The 22759-nt window shown below is 44.8% G+C and overlaps 1 protein-coding gene across 1 annotated transcript in view; it reads left to right on the top strand.

Moving 5' to 3' along the window:
- SAMD11 (sterile alpha motif domain containing 11) overlaps nt 1-22759 on the top strand; it is a 142343-nt gene that overhangs the window by 29743 nt on the left and 89841 nt on the right. The window contains 4 exon segments of the mRNA XM_040427179.1: nt 18601-18682; nt 18685-18714; nt 18717-18749; nt 18752-18767. Coding sequence (XP_040283113.1) covers nt 18601-18682; nt 18685-18714; nt 18717-18749; nt 18752-18767 — 161 coding nt within the window.

Here is a 22759-nt window from a genome sequence, read left to right as displayed (position 1 = left end):
GACCTAGCAGTTATTATCATCTTAATTAATGTTCTTCTGCAGTTTATTTTTTTTTTACTGCAAGCAGATCATCAGCATCATTTACACTCTACAGGGTTGAGGGCCTACTTTCTAAAGCCTGTATTACACCTGCCAATTTTTCGGCAGATGATCGCTAACGAGCGTACGTATGGCTGCATAGAATATACAATCATCCATGATTTGCTCGTTTGACTGGTGATCGGTGGCATCTTTACACGGGCAGTGATCATGAACAATCCGTGTTAAAGGCCCCCTAGGTCTGACCTTGCATATAAGTTAGCCTCTAGTCGATATTTCAATATGGAGATAAGACTTGTCTCCTGTGGGAAAGGATCAGACCTGTTGAAATGTCAAACTACACCATAAACATTAGTTAGTCAGTGGATTCTGCCAAAATTGGCAAAGTTGGCCAACGTTTACCCAATGTTTAACCCAACAGAACACATACTCCTGCTGTTTGCAGATCAGTTGAATCAGCTACGGTTTAGTTGTGTAGATGACTCATAGGATGGCGGTAGACCCTTTTCCACTGCAAGAAAAACACATGCAAAAGGATTTCATGCTTTCTTTCTCCTATTTTCAACACCGTGACTGATGAAAGCCATTCACACACATAACGTAGGCACTGTACTGGTAAGATCCCCTGGCGACAGTGCAGAGGTGAATTTGTCATCACTGTAGTGGTATCGTCATTAGTGTTTACAACAGGTCAAAGGTTGGTGGGGCGAGCCAACAAGGGTCAGTGTGTGGCATCTGCTGGTAATTAAAGACTGTAGGTCCTGTCTGAGAAATGGCTAAAAACTAATGTGTGAGTGATTTTACGGCTTCACCAAAAGCTGCTTTTTGTACTAAACTTTGTAGAGGACCCTTGATCTGCGGAAGGTTGTGACACGGGACCACCATTATTAATGATAATAAATGTTGCTCATATCTTCAAAAAATGTTTCTGGAGTTTCTCAGAACTGGAGATAAGAGAGATAAAGTAAGAACTGTGGGGATAGACATTATTCTGAATTTTGAGGTGACCTAGTCAGGGCCGGTTTTAGACAAAATGGGGCCCTGGGCAAAATCAAAAGAGGGGGCCGACATCTTATAATAATGTGCTAAAAACACAGTCCGATGTCCGACACCCCCGCCGATCAGCTGTTTGAAGAGACTACGCATGCTGTTCACTGCTGCTGTCCCATAGACATACAGCAGCAGAGCAGGAAGAGAGAAGGGATACAGCACGTGCGCACAGCGCACGCCGTCTCCTTAAACAGCTGATCGTCAGGAGTGCTGGTTGTAAGACCCCCCGCCAATCTAATATTGATTACCTATCCTAAGGATAGGTCATTAATATGAAAAAACCTCTTGAAGCTACCCCCAATACTGTGCCTGTTGTGCTCCCCCCATGTCCACAAACACTATCCTATACTATACACCCAGACTGCCCTCATTAGTAATGATGCCCCCAATAGTGATAATACTCCCCAAGATAGCCCCCATTAGTAGCAATGCCTTCCATATTGCGTCAAATAATAATAACGCCCCTACAGTACTCTAGTAGTAATAAAATAACCATAATGCTCCCAGTGGCTCTAATGTCCCCCTGTAGTGCCCCCCCACTAGTTCCAATATATAATGATATAATGCTCCCCCCATAGTGCCAGTGTGTATGTGTGTGTATATATATCTATATATATATATATATATATATAAAATGTTCCCCTGTAGTTCCAGTATATAATGCTCCTTTATTCCTTCCCAGTAGTGCCAAGTATATATAATGGTCTCCTTCCCCCCATCCCTGGTGCCCCCAGCAGTGTGCACATTTAGTAGAAAAAAAAAAAAAAACTGCCTCCTGTCCCCCCGCCGCTGTCTGCAATGCAGACCACAGTTTTATCTGTGGCTTGTGTTGCTGCGTCCCGATGCATGCGGTCCCAATGACATCACCATCATGCGAGACCCAGACCAGGAGGTTGCAGTGATGTCATTGCGGCTTCTTGCTTTATTCTAATGGCTCACAGGCTTGAGGCCTTGGCTACTTTCTCACTAGCGTTTTTGCTGGATCTTCATTCAGCAGGACCTGAGCTTTCGTCACCGTGCTCACCACCTGGGAGGATGAGGTGGATGAAGCGAGTTATGTTTTTATTATTTTCTAACCCTCAATTGATATTATACTAAGCATTCTGTATCAAAGAATGCTATTATTTTCCATTATAACCATGTTATAATGGAAAACAATAAAATCCACAGAACACCAAACCCAAACTTTAGTGAAGAAGTCCCGGTTCGGGTCTGGGTACCACATTCAGTTTTTTCTCATGCGCGTGCAAAACGCATTGCACTCGCGCGGAAAAAACTGAACGCAATCGCAGTCAAAACTGACATCGCATGTCTACTCGCATCTGCATCGTATCCGGCCCTCACCTGCGATGCCCGTGTGAACGGGGCCTTAAGGTTCATCCACACGTATCAGAAAATTTCCATACTGGAATGGAGCAAAAATCCTTATATTTGCATGCAAAGTTTGTTGCAAAAATAAAATCTGTGCTGAGGTTGACACGAGGTGCAAATCTTGAATCTGCATTGTGTCACTTATTTCTGTAGATTTACGGTACACTGTGGATTTAATCCTTTGCAACGCAACGGCGAAACCTGCAACAGATTTCTTTACGTCTCATGTGGACATACCCAAAATAAGTGAAATCCGCAGAAGCAATTGACATGCTGCAGATATACATTCTGCACCACAGGCCACTTCTAGCACAGATTTTTGAGCAAGATTTTGGGGGAGATTTATCAAAACGATGTAAAGGAAAACTGGCTTAGTTGCCCCTAGCAACCAATCAGATTTCACCTTTTAATTTTGCAGAGGAGCTCTGAAAAATGAAAGGTGGAATCTGATTGGTTGCTATGGGCAACTAAGCCAGTTTTCCTTTGCACCAGTTTTGATAAATCTCCCACTTTGTTTAAATTTCATCCACCTTGCTGGTATCATATTACGCTGCAGTTTTCTTGCTCATAAATCCTGATGGAAAAATCTGCAGCATATCCGCTACGTGTGAACATACCCTAATTTCCCGAATGTTTTTTTTTTTACCTTTAGCTATTAGTTTGTGGTTTCGTGTCTGAGATTACACCCATCGTCAGGCCCTAGGAAAGAAGACAAACAGTAAGGTCAGGAGCCGGACATTTCACACTGACTTCTGTTGTACGAAAAAAACGAAGCAGCCCGCTGGGAAAATAACCATACATGTTCATTATTTGCCCAAGAAAATCAATTTGTCTTCAAATTGATCAAATAAAATAACGTAATTTGCAGAAAAATCCCTCAGGTGTGTAAGGCAAGGCTTCGATCCATTTACAGGAGATAGGTGGGAGGACTGCAGCGACAAAAAACAAATTCTGACCTTTGTTTAACTGCACACGACAGCTATAAACGTTAGCGCCAAGCACTTGTTTCTAAAGGATTATGTAATGTTGTTTAGGTTGGTATATTTTATACTTTGATCTTAGGTAGCTGGAGATACATATGACTCATCAGGCCTAGTTCACAATTCAGTTAGCGGGTCAAAAACGCACAACAGGTGCAGATCTTTCCCTTATACCTTATCTCTGCGTAGGATACACTTCGGGGATAGAAATCACTGATCAAGCGTGAACTAGGCCTCACCGATCCACTTGTACATTAGGTTTATTTGGTGATGCAAGGAATGTGTCGTTACTTAAAGGGATTGTCTGGACTTTTTTTTATAAAAAAACTGCTCATTTAACTTGTGGAAGAAAGACAGTTTGGTTAATACTTACCTGATCTCTGTGCGCTGATGCGGCGGTCCCTGTTGCTTTCAGACAGGACGACTGTTCAGCTGCATTTACTTTCATGGCAGGCCTTGTCATAAACTTGGCGCATCCTCTGGCAGTTTGTGCGCTCTGAGCTGCCGTAGAGTTCTGACTTCATTTGTGCCAGAAAACTGTTGTAAATGAAGATAAATTTGTCTTGGTGGTGGGCACGCCCTTTTCCCACCTTTGACACACCCATTTTGGGAAAGTGGCCAGAGGCGCTTGTGACTTTTTTTTTTTCTCTCAAAAAGTCACAGAAACACAGCGTGGGACTTTTTAAAGCCACTTTTCTGGCGCAAGGAAGATGATGATTCTCTCTTTTAATGTTTGACACTTCTCTTTTCTGCCCCACCTCTTGGTTAGGGCTCATGCACACAAGTGTGTGTGCCCCATGCCCGTGCCGTGGATGCGGCAATGCACGGCACCGTCTGTGTGCATGCCGTTTGCGGATGCGGACCCATTGACTTGAATGGGTCCGTGATCCGCAAGAGACGGTCCGCACTGCAAAAACAATAGGACTCGTTGATAATAAATCTCGTGGAAGTGCTTCATAGTGCTTCCGTGGCCTTCCCATCCATGCCTTCACTCTGTATCTTGAGGATTGCGGGTCCATTCAAGTCAGTGGGTCCAAATCTGTGATACGGAGTGCACACGGCTGGTGCCTGTATATTGCGAACCTGCTGTTTGCGGTCCGCAATTTGGGCACGGGTCACACATAAGGCCAATATTTAGCCCGATAACTTTGGAGCAATTTGGAAAACCATGGCACTTTTTCTAGACATTCTCTGAGGTGCAAAAATTGTCTAAAATAAGCAAAAAATCTGCCACAATACATACACCATTTTTTTGGCACAAATTAAGTCAGAATTCTGGAGCACTTCCTCTGTGTTTCTTTAATGAGAACTATAGTGGAGCCACCATGTGCCTGATCCTTTCTTCAGATATTAGCAGGGCTGTCCGTATGGTCTGACACAGTGAGGGGTTGTGTCTGGCAAGGCAGGTATTTTCCTCCCAGCATGTGCAGCTGGGCTGGTTTCCAGCCAGGTGAGGTCAAATACAGGATCGGAGTTTAAGTGGCGGTCCGGGTTTTGGCAGCACCTGGCTTTCCTTAAATAGGCAGCTGGGCTCAGCAGAGATGTCTCTGTTTTTTGGGATCCGAGGCTCTGTGCCGTGCTGGAGGGCTGAGAGCCACACGCTGGGGAAACGGGCCCCCAAAGCCTGCTGTGGACTACTGGAGGTAGAACTGCCAGCAAGGTGACTTGTGTTATGTGAACTCTCCATTGTGTGTGAATTAACACCAAGACTGCAAAGTTACGTGCTGTTTTGTGCAATTGCCTCAAGTGTGAATAAACATTGACGTTTTGAGTTAAGAACTTGTATTTTGCCTCTGTACTGCGCCCGCTTACCCTATCTACCAGAGCGAAACCTCACAACGGCGACAGAAGAACCTTTACGAATTCTTGCCCTGTAAATAACTAGTGTTAAATTGGCACGTTTTGAAGTCATTACCGCCTTTCCTGGGATGCACTGTGATTCAGATAAGCTGCTTAATGCCTTTAAATTTATAGCAGAGATATTCCTGCCACGAAGATTTATGGGATATTACTTTAACTGCGTAGATGCTGCTTTGAATGACAGTGTACCACTTTTTCTATGGTTCTTAAAGGGAACCTGTCACCATGAAAATGTAAAGTAATCTGCAGGCAGCATGTTATAGAGCAGGAGGAGCTGAGCAGACTGATATGTAGTTTTATGGGAAAAGATTCAGTATAATTTGTATTTCATTCATTTAAATCCCTCCCTATTTTTGGCTTTGCAGTCCAGGAGGCGGTCCTACCAGTGATTGACAGCCTTCCCTCTATACAGGGATTACTGTCAATCACTAATAGGACCGTCTCCTGGACTTCAATTGTATGACATACAAAGTTATACTGAATCTTTTCCCGTCAACCTACATATCAGTCTGCTCAGCTCCTCCTGCTCTATAACATACTTCCTTCAGCTCAGACACTATGTTCAGGTTACCTTTAAGATGGTTGTGTGACTATGTGTCTGTCTGTTTGTTTAAAAGCCTGAAATAAATTAGGATCACATTTATAAGTGTATTTGTTATGAAGAGGGAGCGTGATCAAAACTTAAAGGGGATCTGACATTAGATTTGTCCCTATGAAACTGGATGACCTGTTGCTTGTGCATTTGGCAGCTGAAGACATCTGTGTTTCATGTTCATATGTTTTAATATATGCAAATGAGTCTCTAGGAGTAACAGGGGCGTTGCCATTGCTCCTAGAGGCTCTGCTCTCTCTGCAACTGCTGTGCCCTCTGCACTTTGATTGACAGGGCCAGGCAGTGAAAACCTCATCACACCTGGCCCATACATTGAAGAGAGCACCGCAGTTCCAGAGAGAGCATAGCCTCTAGGTGTAATGGCCCATCATATGACAGATGGGGGTTTATCATGGTTTTGAAGGCAAGAATAATGCTACATGCTGCACTATTCTAGCTGTCAGATCGGACCGAACTGCCTTCTGCAGTGTGAACATGACGCACGATCTATGATTTTTGTGAGCCACGAACGCTACCTTGTTGTGTAAACCCAGTTTAGTGCTACATGTTAGACAGCAATTGCCTGAAAATGGAGCTTCCCTTTAAAGATGTGTTCCACAGGATAGGGGATAACTATTAGATTGGTGGGGGCCCCACCGATCACGAGAAAGGGGAGCCCCGTTTCCCATGCAGCCGACCCAGAAATGAACAGCACTCGTCTATCTCCACAATTCCCATAGAAATTAAGGGAGCAGCCGCACACATGCCTAACCGGCTGCCCCATTCATTTCAAGGGGCCTGCAGGGGATACGGGGGCCCCCGTTCTCGTGATTGGTGCAAAATAATTGGCTGTTATGTTGTGACTGACAGTTGTTGTGGCCAGAAATTGAGATATGTTGGGTTCTAGTGCTGAACAACCCATCTGGACCAGCCTGGCCCTGTGTAGACAGACGTATCATTTCTTGCACAGTTGGGTTCTTTCTTTGAAGTGGACTGCCCATGGCGTGCACAAGGTATTTTATTGATGTTGAGTCTATTACTTCAGGGTCTTCTCATAAACTTTGGTTCATCACCTGCATAAGGATAAGTTCTGTCTATGAATTATATGGAGCAGAAGTATGGACTTTTTATTTTTTTACAGTGAAGTATTAAATACATGACCAACACACATATTATCTTTGGATAGTTGTCATCTCCTGTTCATCTAGATTGCTGCAAGCAAGATCTCTAAATGTACCAGGCTGGTTGGGATTGGGAAATCCTCTTCTGTCTCTTATCAGAGGTCAGAGATGGTCTCAGATATTCCTTTCTGTCTTGTATCAGAATGCCACGCGGTAAAAAGCAATATCTCCTTGTTTTTAACGTCCTATGAAAATTCTTTGCAGTGGCTTTTACAAGGAGGAAATCATTATTTATTGTCTGTGAGAGTAAGCATGGGGTGGTTTATGGTACAGGGGGTGGCGCAGGGATCACAGTCTGGATGGCAGGATTTCCGTCACATATGGAAAAGGTTACGGGCTCTGGTCTCCCAGTAGTGCGTCGCAAAGGGTATTTCTTTTAATCTCACCCCAGGGCAGCATTTCCTAAGTAAATGCAGGAGACCTCTTGTGATTTTCACAGCTCCACGCTGGTCATGGCAGACTTAAAAAAAAAAAAACGTTCAGTGCTCCGTCCAAGACTTTGTAGAGTTTATAGTTTCTATGAGTCTATAAGGTACAGCGTATCTAACTATATGCAGGATGGGGAAGGTTGACCATTTAGCTCTGGCGATGAGATACCCTAGGGAGGCTGACCACAAAAATGACCACTAACACCACTGTATAGATGACATATTAACAAGTATAAATGCTCCTATGTTTGTAGTAGTAGCTTATCTAAAATCCCAAATTGTAATTCCATTTTGTATCATATGTAAATTAGTTGGCAAGTGTCCGCTGGGCATTGTCTTGCCAGGAAAGTGTCTTGGCTGTTAGTCAGTAATCCCTTCCAAAGACTTCCCCTTTCATCTTGATTGATGAATCGCCAATCTAGCTATTGAAATTCTGTGACTTCAACATATATTCTGGATCCAACACATGTGCAGTGAACTTCACTACTGTGGACAGTGCCCGCTCTTGGCCATGTCAGTGTGTAGTATACATAAAGAGAGCAGCGCGTGCGCAATAAGTCGTTAAGGCTGTCGCTCACAGCAGGGAAATTCCAGAATGCACAGCGCAGGCGCTAAATTGCAAGCAAGGCGTCTTCAGGGAATGCTGAGCTATCAGGGTAAAAGGGGAGGGCGTAGGAGGGATTACTGATGAAAAGCCGGGACACTTCTCTGGCCCAGTGGACAATGCCAGATGGAATTTAACTTCGTTTTCTGGGGGGTATGCTACCACTATGGATGGCAACATGAATATGTTTTAGACTCCCTTTCATGTCATCTATACAGCGGTGTTAGTGGTTTGTTGAAATTTAGTTGACACTCCCTTTAAAAGTAACCTTACCCAAAAACCAGGCTTTCTGTGAGCATAAGAAAAGTCCTGTTGGCTCAGTGGTTAGCCTCGCAGCACTGGGGTCCAAATCCGTCCTTGGTCGGACAACATCTGCATAGAGTTTGTATGTTCTCCCCGTGTTTGCCTGAGTTTCCTCTAGGTACAGTACTCTGGTTTCCTCCCATACTCCAAAGACCTACTGATAGGCAACTTAGATTGTGAGCTCCACTGGGGACAGCAAGAGATGAAAATGTCTGTAAAGCGCTGCGGAATATGTTAGCGCTATATGTGAGAGAAATAAATAAAGTCAAAATTTCATTTTCTAACCCTTTTCTCATCTGATGAATCTTTGAGGATTAGGGTTAGGCCTCTGGTTAGAGCAGGGGTGCACAATGTTTTCTGGTTGGGGGCCACATTGCCAGACTGGACCAATGACGAGGCCCGAATTTTTTTTTTTAAAGAAGTATTAACAATTGAAATACTGTATATATGGACTATTGTACATACCATTAATGTCTAGTTACAGGATTCTCATCTAATGGGAGGAATACATAAAAAATACACGTGAGCAGCCCCAAGACATAAGCATGCATGTCTATTACCAGATGGTTGGGGGCTGCACAGAATGGTATCAAGGGCCGCAGGTTGTGCACCCCTGGGTTAGAGCTCGAGAACCAGCCTGGATGCAGTTGTCCTCTTGCTCCGATTTATTTAAATATAGTCATGGTGTACCAATGCGACAGTTGCAAAAAAAGTCAGACATGCTGGTATTTAAGTCGCACGTTGCATGTCACACGTGTCTTTTATTCCATAGGCTTTAAACTATGTCAGGCGCGACTCGCCTGCGACAGCCAAATCACATCTCTAAAATAGTCTCGCAACAGCAAGTTGCAGACAAATCGCACTTATTTTTATTGTCGCGCAACTTTTCGGAGACTTTTCTGTCGCCACGTAGACGTACCCTTAATCATGCCTTTATTGTCACAGGTCAGCATTTTAGTATTAAATGATGCCAGTAAACGACGTGGCACTGTAATGACTCCCTCAATCTTACAACATGGAAAAAAAAAGGGTGGATGCCGGGCTTAATGAGACATTGCAATTAGTGCGTAATCATGATGGATCTCATGAATGACTGATCAAAATATAAAGCAGCAGCCGCACGGGTAGGCTGAGGACAGAGCGGAGACAAGACGGAGCTCTTTCATCACAGTACAATAGTGGCTCCGTTGTGACTACAGGCTCCAAACAGATTTTATTATTTTTATTGTTTAATGACCTTTGGTGAGATGTCTCCCGGGCATCTATGGTGGGGCGACATCTTTATATTCCCAGACCCTCATGCCCTTGGCACTTAATACATCACAAAGAGACCTGCCAACATTTTTGACTATTTTCGGTCCATCTCCATATCTTTCCATACACTTGGACCAAATGCTTCATAGGGGCAGAAATTGGGCCTCATTTGGCCACATTTTCTTTTTGAAAGCAGCCAAAAATGACCCGCTAGACTGTTCTCTGCCATGAAGCGCAGAGAGCTCTCATCAGTCTCCCTGCAGGCATCTCCAGCATAGCAGGAGTTAACATGGGAGCAGTGCTTTGCTTGTTATTTTTCCTTTTTCTGCTTCCGCACGCTCTTCACAGCTTGCTGCCGATGAGGGACGCGCAGCGCTGGGATCAATTAAAGCCTGACGAGCCCTGACTGGGGAACCTTTCCATTTCAGCCCATCTCCAGATGTCACAGCTGGGGATGCAGCTGTTCTGACCTCCTCCTGCAACCCAGGGAGGTAGAAGCTGAGGGCCTTCATAATAAGTGCGTGCGTGCGCCATGTACGTATGTAATATACATCATAAAAAGACAGTTGCACAGGATATAGCAACTATACATGAGACCTATTGCAGGAGCCTAATGTATCAGAATTGTTGAAAAAATATTCCTGTTCCGTTTTACTTTTAATTATTTTGAAGCTTCATGGAAAAATGAAATGTGGATTCTGATCAGTTTTATGGCCGAGGACATTTTTTTTTCTGATGCAGTTTTGATACACGAGGTATCATCTAGTCCAGGTATGGCCAACCTGCGGCTCTCCAGCTGTTGTAAAACTACAACTCCCACCATGCCCTGCTGTAGGCTGCTAGCTGTGGGCATGCTGGGAGTTGTAGTTTTGCAACAGCTGGAGAGCCTCAGGTTGGCCATCCCTGATCTACAGTAGTCGGTCATGAATGCATATGATGTTTGAGTCATGTTCACTTTAGCATTGGAGGCTCCAATCAAGGCCTCCATTGCAGATTCTGCCAAAAACTGTGGACAAAAAGGTCTTGCATGCAGAACTTTTTATTTTTTTTCCACTAAAAAAAATCGGACACCGGAATGGAAACTAAACTGACCCTAGTCAGTGGGGTCTGTTTGGCTCAGTTGGTTTCAGTCAATCCATGATTTTCGTTGTTCTGCTCCTCTAACAGAGCAGTACAATGGAAATAACTAGCGGTGATGTGAACGTGGCCATATTTGACAGACGGAGGAATCTAAAAGTTCCAAAAAATCTGGTTCTGCAGCATTTAGATAATCTGTAATTTATCACAAGCATAAAACTTGAGTAGGGAACCAACCTTCATCTCCATATGGTACTTTCTTTTCAATTTTTAAGCCATTGTGGATTATCCGTTCCAGAAAACAAGTGGAAATTCCTTGTACTGTGCTGGACTATCAAATGTCAGATGAAGGGAATTAGACAGTACTTTGTATTCATGTAAACGCTTCTCTGAGAATGGATACAGTGTAAGGATGGGCGAATCGCTTCACCAGCCACCAATCTGCCATCTATACATTTAATGCCGTGCGAAATGATTCGCTCACTTGGCGTTTCGCTCTTGCCAAATCGATGCAAACATTTAAGACCTCAATTCAGCCATTGTATTCTATCGGCTGCTAAATCAGCAAATTGGGAGGATCGATTCCCCGTCAATAAAAGTATGTCAGCGCTATATAAGTAAGTGAAATACTTAAATAAAATAAGCGCTGATCAGATGTGATAATGATAGGTGTGCGCGGGAGGATTGAGAGATACGTTAAAATGACATCTGCCTGCTGATTACACGAGCACCGCAAATCAGAAGGCATTTGTAAGGCGGGTGTCGGATCCCTCCGTTTTCCACATTTGTTCCAGAGGTTATTTCTGGAGTCTGACACTGGGAGGAAGAGATAAATTGGCCACACACATAAGATAGCAGCTGCCCAACAATATTTTGGGCGAAAACCGTACATTCTCAGACTCTCTGAACAGGCATGTTATTACATAAGGGAAGACTGTCCCCATACACATGAGATCTCGCCGGGCACTTATGTATACTGGCACGCAGGGGGCGGGGTAAATGCTACCTGAATAAAGTGGTCCCTGAAAATGCCAACATAGGCCGCCATACAAATGCGTAAACCTTAGGCTATATTCACACAGCAGATTTTTGCCACAGATTTCAGCATAGATTATGCTCCCTGAAACTGCCTTCCAATGTTTTCAATGCCACGTGGATTATTTTTGAGCGTAGATTCCACGCGGACGCCCGGGAAACCACAACAGTCTGCTCATGGTTTTAGCGCTATTCGGTGGGTCAGGTCCATGGCATTGAAGTTGAAAAACCGAGGCAGAAGCTGTGGCGGTTTCTGCTTTGGAATATGCAGCAGATTTAGCATTAGGGAACCCACTATACATCTGGCCAATAGCTGCATGATTTTTCAGCAAAATTTTGCAGCCATTGGCTGCCACAGGAGGCGTGGCTTGGGTCGTAGCCTTAAAAGGGTTATTCAATCCCTATAATGACCCCCCAGAATGCCCGGGCTCCTCCTCTAGAGCATACTTAGCTCCTCCTCTAGAGCACCCACGTCCCTCTGGATCCCTGCACAGCTGCCGCTATCTACTAGGGAGGCTGGTCACCGTTGCAGCCTGCTATTGGCTGCTCCCCCAACCCCGCCCCCTGTTGCCTGATGTTTTGATCCGCACGATGGGGAGGTGCAGCGGTGGTGCCACATCTGTCCACAGGTTGTGTGTGGAATTGAAGATCCTGCCCATGGACAGGTGTGGTGCTGTTTTTGGAAGAAAGCAGTCATATTTTTCTACTCCTGGAAACCACTTTTTAGGACCTACCAACTTCATGGCTGCGGAAAGGTTTTGTAGTTGATACTGTTACATTGTAGCCCTGGGGTCCTAAGTTTGACGTTTGATGTTTTTTGGGTTTCTCCCTGGTGTTCAGATTTTTTTCCAACACTCCCAAAGCATAAAGTTGGGTAATTTCATCCTAGTATTTAGGTGCTGAGCACCAACATGAACTCTGGGCAACCCTTATCCACTGTGTTGTGCCTAGTGCAGGGCTGAATGATGTCCATGTGTCATGCAGCGCCCCCTCAGGGCGGTCATTGGATATAACACAGATTCAGTTTTCTTTTCAGAGTTCTTTTTTAAAGGTACAGGATGGCAAAAAGGTATGACCTTAGATTGATAACACGTGAAAACAAATTTTGTGCAGTAAGGGAGAGCTTCTCTAGGTGTTGGGTTTGCGCTATTCATATGTCGATTTAGGTTTTGTCTTAAGACATCGAGAAAGAGTGTGATATCTTTAGAGGTCTTTGCAGGGTGAAAGGTCAGGCGGGAGCTGTGACAGCTGGGAAATGGTGCAGATAGTCACCTTCCCTCTCTGTGTCACAGTTAAATGCCTGCATATCCTTTCTTGTTATTAATCACCAGTCCCTCGATGTTCCCCGACTGCTGCTAACTGCCCCTCAGCACCTTAATGGCCGTAAAGAGTTTTTATGAGCCAGTCGCTATCTTTTCTCTCTGGCGCACACTCAATCAGTGAATCCTTTCCCCGTGTCCTCTCCATGTAGACAGTTTTTTTTCTGTCTGACAGGATGTTCCTTATTTTTTGGCTACCATTAGCTTTGAACATGCCAATTTTCATTATGCAGTGAAGGTCAGAGGTGTAAAGAACATATCTGTGGCCAGTTCTAGTTACTTCTCTCAAAAGATTAATTTTTTTAAAATAAATTTTACAACTTTGCTGACTTACAACTATTATTGCTTGTTTCTTGATGACCTGAAGTGAATCCATCTTTAGGACAGTATTAAAATGATGTCAGGCAGTCCCCTAACATAATGACAGTGTAAAGGCAAAAGGGTAGAGCAGCATTAACGGAGCTCACGACCAATCACGGAATGCGTCAGCCACAACGGGACCGCAGATCCGTAGCAGTCCACAGAACAGTAGAAAGAAGAGAGGTTACGGCAGCATCTCCAGTATATCCTTTATTGAAGCCATGAGTGCGTACAGGTAGCAAAAAATAAGACGTTTCGGCTATGCCGTAAACTCTCTTCTTTCTAACATGATGACAGGCAGTCCCTTTAAAGGCTATGTATGCCTTTTGGGGGCAATTTTTTGTATCATTGCATCGTACTTATTTCATTTTTTCAATTGGTCTCTATGGAATCTTTTTTGTGTACAGAGCTGACATGCTCTTTCTTTTCCGTCATCTGAGGAGCAGACGGACTCCTTATCTCTGCTCTCTGACCTTATAAACAGTCATGATAGTTCAGTTCTTACTGATAAGAATGTGGCTTAAAGAGGACCTTTCACCTTGAAAAACATTGTGAACTAAGTATGCTGCCATGGAGAGCGGCGCCCGGGGATCTCACTGCACTTACTATTATCCCCGGGCGCCGCTCCGTTCTCCCCGTTATCCCCTCCGGGTATCTTTACATCACTAAGTTATAGAGGTGGTGTCTGTCCCTTGGTCCTGTGGGCGTCTCCTCCTCCTAGGCTGCAACGCTGGCCAGATCGCAGCGCACAGCTCACAGTAGCCTGAGAGAAAAAAACTCCTCAGGCTGTGAGCTGTGCGCTGCGATTGGCCAGGCTATAGCCTAGGAGAAGGAGGACGCCCACATGACAAGGGAATGACCCGCCTACTATAACTTACAGAGCAAAGGTACCGGAGGGGATAAAGGGAGAACGGAGCGGCGCCTGGGGATAATTAGTAAGTCAGTGATGATCCGGCTGGGTGCTGCTCTATATGTCAGCATACTTAGTTCACAATGTTTTTCAAGGTGAAAGGTCCTCTTTTAAGAGGACCTTTCATGGGTTCAAAACATTCTAAACTAAGTATCAGGGTATGTAGGGCATAGTGCAGGGGATCTAACTGCACTTACTGTTTTTTTCTGGGCGTTGCTCCATTCGCGCCGCTGTGGCTCCAGTTGAATTCTCCCACCTGGTATGCTAATTTTAGCATCGGAGCGCTGTCCAATCGCAGCAGAGAGCGTCACAGCCAGGAAGAAAAAACTTACCTTCTCCCTGGCTGTGGCGCTCTCCGCTGCGATTGAACAGCGCTACAGCCATGGAGAAGGAGATGGCGCACGGAGAAATTGCTCAGGCTACTTTCAACACTAGCGTTAAAAGTTTTGCAGTATTGAGTTCCGTCATAGGGGCTCAATACCGGGAAAAAACGCTTCAGTTTTGTCCCAATGCATTCTAAATAGAAAGCAATCCGTTCGGTATGCATCAAGATGTCTTCAGTTCAGTCCCTTTTACAGTATTTGACCAGAGAAAATACCGCAGCAGGCCAAAATTCTGGAACACATGCCGGATCCAGCATTATTTCTATTGAAATTTATTAATGCCAGATCCGGTACCAAGTGTTCTGAAAAACGGATCCGGTTTCCCGGTCTGCGCATGCGCAGACCTTTAAATCTGTGAAAAAATAAATACAGGATCCGTTTTTTCCGGATAGACGGATCCGGTATTGCAATGCATTTGTCAGACGGATCCGGATCCAGAAACAAATGATATCCATTTGCATACGGATTTCTGGATCCGGCAGGCAGTTCCAGCAATGGAACTGCCAGCCGGATTCTTCTAACGCTAGTGTAAAAGTACCCTTAGTCTCCTCCTCATTGTTCCGATGCTAAAATTAGCATACCAGGCGGGAGAATACAACGGGGGCCACAGAGGGCGAACGGAGTGGCACCCAGAAAAAATACTAAGTGCAGTTAGATCCCTGCACTATGCCCTACATACCCTGATACTTAGTTTATAATGGCTGGACCCATAAAAGGTCCTCTTTAAATAAGTGTTTATGACCTCTGTAAGCAGGTACAAGGAATCATCGTGAATGATAGGTATGTGTCACCGAGGTTCCTGGCCTCGGTGGAGTAAGAGCCAGTTTTCATGTGTCAGCAGCAGTTGCTGTGTGACACCTTGCTATCTAGTATGGCTGTAAATAGCTGATCTGGGACGGCTCTTACTAGGAGTAGTCAAAGTGCTGGGTGGGTGACTACTCCCCACGGTCCAGGCTGGGTTTTGACAGGCCTATAAAAAACATCCAGCAGTGTCAGGTGGGTGAATTACTCCTCTCTGACACTGGAGCTGTGTGAAACTCTGCTAAGATCTGAGGCATGTGTGTGGGCTGAAAGCTGAAGACAGTGTGTTGGGCGAGCAGGCCTCCTAAAGCATGCAGGTGGACTTTCTGAGGCTGTGCATTCAGCCGGGTGTGGATTAAACACCCAGGATCAAAGTTGAATATTTTTCCGAGTGAACTAACACCAATACTGAAAATGGACTGTCATACTGTGAACCTGCAACTAGTGTGAATAAACACAGCAGTTTTTGATTTACAAACGTGTCTTTGCCTCTATACTGCACCCGCTTGTCCTGTCTACCAGAGCGAATACCCACACCTCTCAGTAGTTTAGAGATAAGGGTAATTAGATGACCGGCACAAAGTGAAATTACTAGTCATACAGTTATAAAAACTGTTAACCCTTTGTGACAGAATGGCTCAATATTTTTAATAAAGGCCAATTGAAAATATGATTTTTTTGGCTAAAAATAAGTTAAATGCAATAATAAAAAAAATTGCCTCCAAAGGTGTACATAGCCTTTAAAGAGGACCTGTCCCCTCTCCTGACGTGTCTGTTTTAGTAACTACTTGCATCCTCCATGTAATTACAATTCTGTAGCCTCTATTCTTATAACTCTATGTTGTGCCATTCCTCTTTTATTCCTGCAAGAGGTAATGATTGAATTGCCAGAAGTCTGCAGTGAAGATCCAGATGGGTGTTACCAGTTGACAGTGTGTCCCTGCACGGCGCTGAATTGATAGTGTCAGACTGTGCAGGGACACCCTCCCAAATAGCAACACCCATCTGGACCTTCACTAAAAAGTGCACAACAAATCCATTAAAAACTGTTTGAACTCACCCTTACTGCAGGAGCTTTCTGTGAATGTCATGCAGGACTGCAGCTTTTTCTGAGTCCGTAGTGGACATGTGTGACGTGCATTTGATATTTGTATGCATTTTCTAGTAGGCTTAGGGTACTTTCACACTAGCGTTTTTCTTTTCCGGCACTGAGTTCCGTCCTAGGGGCTCAATACTGGAAAAGAACTGATCAGTTTTATCCCCAGGCATTCTGAATGGAGAGAAAGCTGTCCAGGATGCATCAGAATGTCTTCAGTTCAGTCACTGAACGGCGTTTTGGACAGAGGAAAATTATCTCCATCCAAAATTATGGATCAGTTGCCAGAATGCCGGATCCGGCATTAATTTACATTGAAATGTATTAGTGCTGGATCTGGCATTAATTTACATTGAAATGTATTAGTGCTGGATCTGGCATTTAAAAATACTGTACTGCAATACTGCATGCGCAGACCGGTAAAAATGTGAATTTTTTTTATAACTGATCCGTTTCTATGACATACGGAGAGACGGATCCGTTCTTGCAATGCATTTGTAAGACGTATCCGCATCTGTATCCTTCTACAAATGCTGTCCGTTTGCATGCAGAATGCCGTATCCGGTAGGCAGTTCTGCTACGGAACTGCTTGCCAGATCACTCTGCCACAAGTGTGAAAGTCTCTTAGATCTCTAAATGTGTACATAGTGTATATGAGTGTCTTGGTGATAGAGAAAAATAATTTGTTCATAAAGCACAAGACAGCATTTCTGTCACTCTGTGCCAGCGTGTGCCAATCAAGATCCCTTGGGACCTGGTCATGGGTTCTCCAGTAGACCGGAATAGCGAGAGCTGTCACTTTTACAATAGGATGGTAGCATGATGTCAACATGCACAAAACATCTTGGCATGGGTGCAGGTAAAGCAGTCTGCTAATCACGGACAGAATACGCTTGCTTTACCTGCCCCCATGACAAGAGGTGAGGATTGGTAACCTATGGAAATACTTTGGTAACTAATATTTCAATTACAGGTCTCTCAATCCTATGTGTATAGTAATATCATACAACTAGTGTGTACTGTACTGTGTGGCCACCAGAACTCTCTGGTAATGGATAAATGAAGTTTATTGAATTCACACTTTGTAGTGTATTTCATGTTTCCTTTGGTTATTGTGTACGTCCAGCACGTCAGTGGTACTCGAGATCTGTCTGCATTACTACTCTATGGATGCAGATCCAGAAACCAAATTCAGGACAGCCGTGGTCCCTGGGACTGAATCACTGCAGGGCGTACATTATAAGTGTGTGCACTGGTTGTCTGTCCCAGAGCATCTGTAAATGACGAGGCTTGTCTACTCTTCTTAAAGTGTAACTGTCATTTTTTATTTTTTTATTTGCTAGTTTATTAGAGCTAGGCATTTATACCTGAGTTAGTCTGCCAATGATTGTCAAAAGATCTGTAATTACCTTATATAATAACAGCTTTAATTTCATTAATGTCCCCTGTCCCTTTCCACTGCTCCCTTAAAAGACAGTTGCTATGTCTCCGGCTGAGAAGATAGGAAGACGGAGGGGGCGGTCCTTCACACTGCATGCCTGCATTAGGCTTCAGAGTGAGGAGGCGTGTCTCTCAGTAATCCAATCTGATTGGCTGGCAGGGAGCTGCTGGCTACAGCAAGGTGTATGGGAAGTGAGGGAAAGCAGTTTTGGCCTCAGAGAACTGGCAGAGGAGCCATCTTGAGCAGGTCCTCATATTGTAGAGGTTAAACAGCCGAACTAAGGGAAACACTCAAATAAAACAGTGTATATGAAGAAACTAAAGATTGCTTTATGCATAATGCTGCAGCAGCAGTAACCTATACTAAAATAGATTTTTGATGAAACATGGCGGTTACACTTTAATTTCGTGTTTGGCGTCAGGACTTTCATTGTGATTGTACAGTTCAGATATTGAAAACTGCTGAACAATAGTCCTCAGAAAACTTTAGCGTTTTTATTTTCTCCTTCTTGCGCAGAATCGGGGGCGACTAGCTGAGAAAAGAACTATCCCACTTCCACCTAGCCGGATACCGAAAAAGGAACCCTGCTCTCTGTTCTCCCCAGGGATGAGAGTCCCAAAGGCAATGGAGAAATCCATTCTGTAAAGCTGAAGAGGATCTGCACATTATATCATGAAAAGAAGGTACATGTCCTAACGAGACGCGGCATTTAACAAGCTCCCAGTGCCCCTGGGGTAGAGGCTTTTGAACAGCTCATGTGTGGGCTCATTTTGGCTGATTCCTCCCTCATGCTGGCAACGTTTTCACGGAAACAGGATCAGTTTGTGCCTTTCGGACAGCACCTGCTGCATTCACTGATCCCGTCCCAGCATGAGACAGGGCAGCCCTGCTCTGCTAATCTTGTAACATCTGAGGGTGGGAGAATGTCTGCTCTAGAGATTCAAGCCTTTCTCCTATTCCCATATTATGGCTCCTCTACAGTCGATGAAGTTACTTGCTATCATTCTTGCTCTGGTTGCAGGGTTTGCCATGATTCAGTGAAACTTTGATGAATTGCTTTTCTCTATGTCTGAGATAAAGTTCATTTGCAGTCACTCATGTCGCGCCAATATATTCTGCAGCGATATACAGTAATTGTCATTATTCATATCAGTCCTGCTCTGCATACTAGTTTTTAGGAAGTCAATGTTTTTAAGTGTTGGGAAAAAAATGAAGTACCAAGATAACACCTTACAAGAAGAGTGAAAATATACAAAATTGGCTTGTTACCCCGGATGGGCTCTAAATTCCAAAGCCGATCAGCTGTTTGAGAAGGCAGCGGTGATCGCAGTAGCTCCGCGGCTTTCTCCCTGCTATTCCTAGGCCAGTGACATCATGTTCATTGTTCACATGGCCTATGAAGCAACTAGTCCCATTCAAATGAATGGGGCTGAGTGCAATACCAAGCACAGCCACTATACAATGTATGGCACTGTGCTTGGTTAGCTGTGAGGAGGCAGCAGCACTCGCAGGAGCTCCGCTGCCTTCTCAAACGGCTGATGGGCGGGGGGTCCTGGTGTCGAACCCCCAACAATCAGATACTGATGACCTATCCAAGGAAACCCACGGTCATGGCAGCATCTCCGGTTCCATCTTTATTACTTGTACTGAAAAGCTGTGTACACAAGTAATAAAGATGGAACCGGAGATGCTGCCATGACCGTGTTTTTGATCTGCGGCCGTGGTTGGGCTGGTGCATTCCGGTGTGGTCGGTGAGGTCCGTGGTGCTGCTCTTAAACTTTTATTATATACTATCCAAAGGATATGTCGTCAGTATAAAAATCTCAGAAAATCCTTTTAATGGGGTTGGCCCATCTCATACCTTGGTGTCATACTGCTAAGGAAGGAGGCCGCAAAGTGGAGAGCGGACCGGGCAGCGCAGCGGCACCCCATCAATTTCTATGGGCTGCTGAAAACATTTGGCTTGGCTATTTCCATCAGCCTCATAGAAGTGAATAAAAGCGGTGGCTGCGCTTGTGTGGTGCTCTTCAATTCATTTTCTATCGGACCTATATGCCACCAATGTATGAGATGGGCCAACCCTTTTGATGATCGCACAGTATTGCAGGTTACTACGTGACCATTAACAATGCCTGCATACTATGGCTGTACCTTTATAGTGAACTTGTGGGCTATATATGGGTTAAGTACAGCTGCTTGCTTTCTGTGTGTGCGTCAGTAGCCAATATCACTACAAATGAAAACTGTATGTTAGGTTGGGATTGTCCGAGTGTCTAATATGGATGAACTGTCCTCAGGAAAGGTCATCAATTTGTGATCAGTAGGGGTCCGACCCCTGTACACCTCCGATCAGCTGTGTGAGAGGCTGTAGCACTCCAGTGCCACGACCTCCTCACAGCTTACCAAGCACAGCGCTGTCCATTGAATAGTGGCTATACTTGGTATTGCATTACAGGCCCATTCACTTTAAAGAGGTTTCGTGCTTTTTTTTAAACTGATGGTCTATCCTCTGGATAGATCATCAGCATCTGATCGGCGGGGGTCCGACACCCAGGACCCCTGCCGATCAGCTGATTTTTTTTCAGGGACCAGTTTCAGTTTGAAGTGAATTTGAGGGTCTTTATGTTAGAAATCCCCTATAAATGACCCCATTATGAAAACTGCACCCCTCAAAGTATTCAAAATGACATTCATAAAGTTTAACCCTTTAAGTGTTTCACAGGAATAGTGGAGGAGAAAAATTCAAAATCTCCTTTTTTTTACACTAAACATGTTCTTGTAGCCCCTTTTTATTTCATTTTTACAAGTGTTAAAAGGAGAAAGTGCCACAAAATTCGTAGTCCAATTTTTCCCGAGTTAGAAATACCTCATATGTGGATATAGTGATCTACGGGTGAACTACACGGCTCAGAAGAGGAGCGCCATTGGGATTTTGGACAGAGAATTTTTGCTGAAATGTTTTTTGGGGGGCATGTCACTTTAGGAAGCCCCATGGTGCCAGAACAGCAAGAAACCCCCACATGGCACACAATTTAGGAAACTAGACCTCTCAAGGTACATAACAAGGGTCTAGTTTCCTAATGTGTGCCATGTGGGGGTTTCTTGTTGTTCTGGCACCATGGGGGCTTCCTAAATGTGACATGCCCCCCCAAAAATTTGGAAGACTGTGGACAAATAAATAAAAATGGGGGAAGGGGATTATAAATTTAGTACTCCATGGAAGTGTGGTACTCCCTGAAGCAACCGTTAATGCAGAGGCCCAGCGGGCCATCTTCTAACGCTAAAGGGGTTGTGTCTGTGTGTGTGTGTGTAAAAACTTTTAGTGTGTGTGTGGGGGGAAGGTGTGTTTTAACGTATACCCTGCGGTGGGGTGGGTGATGCGCTAAACAGTGGACGGACGCTCTTTTACGGCTAAGAGTGCCGGCCACAGTCAGCGCACCTACAAAAAAAAAGTGCTTGTGCCCCAAAAAATGCGTGTTGGGGGGGGGGGGGCCAAGCTGCAGATCACCCCCTTTTTTTATTTATTTTTTTTCACTCTCCCTGCCAAACCTAAAGCTCTCCCTAAATGTTTGTGGTGGCTCAGGGGCCACGGATGGCGGCGGATCGCGTGGGAGGCAGAGGGACCGACACGGGGCTCCTCTCTCCTCGCTCACACAGAAGTCTGTGGGCGGGGAGAGCGCCGATCCGTCCAGCCAATCACAGGCGATCCTGAGAGGTGGCGTCACCGCCACCTCACAGGATTTACGGAGGGTGATTGGTGGTATATACACCACCGATCACCCTCCTATTTCGGGTCACCGGAGACCCGAATGACCCGGAAACACTGCAAACCGCAGGTCTGAATTGACAGGACCCCCTTCGGCATTGTCACAGGGTGCCTGCTGAATGATTTCAGCAAGCACCCCGTTCCGATTACCGCGCGGCGGTGATCGGAAATACACAGGCCGTACATGTACGCCCTGTGTCCTTAAGGACTCGGACATCTGGGCGTACCTGTACGACCTGGGTCCGTAAGAGGTTAAAAAAACTGCAGATCCCCTTTAATGGGACTAATTTGTGCCTAGGCCATGTGACCAATGAACGTGATGTCACTGGCCTAGAAAGAGGGCTCTGCGCTCGGGGTCTCCCCAAAAAGCTGGTCAGCAGAAGTGCCCGGAGTCGGACCCTCACCAATTAGATACTGATGACCTACCCTGAGGATAAGTCATCAGTATTAAAAACTTGGACATTTCTACTTTTAGAAGAAAATGTCTCTGGGTTACAGCTTTCCTGAAGCCTCAACTTTTATCTTGCCCAGTGCCTATGACCATCCATGGTGTATAGACTGAAGTGTTGTAGTTTGACACCTTCTTATTCTGCCTTCGCACTTAATATAACATTAGACCCCAAAAAGGCATCGGGAATATCACGGTTTATGTGATCAAAGGACAACTATAGCGTCACAAGTTTTTTGTCTCCTAAGTGACTTGCTTTCCATTTACTGAAGATTTAATGGTTTTACCGCATATCATTGAGATAGGCCTGCTCTCATCTGTCTACGTATCTGGTGACGTCACCCCGGACTGTCTGGTTGCCTTCAGTGTGGTAGCAATGACCCTTGAGATTTATTGAATAATGATAGTGGAGCAGTCCTGCCTGGCGCCAGTCGGATGATTCACACTTAACACAGTGAGAT

This window comes from Bufo bufo, chromosome 1 (genome assembly GCF_905171765.1).
Source record: "Bufo bufo chromosome 1, aBufBuf1.1, whole genome shotgun sequence".
NCBI lineage: Eukaryota > Metazoa > Chordata > Amphibia > Anura > Bufonidae > Bufo > Bufo bufo.
Note: the sequence above shows the minus strand (reverse complement) of the source record. Positions and strands in the feature narration are given on the sequence as shown.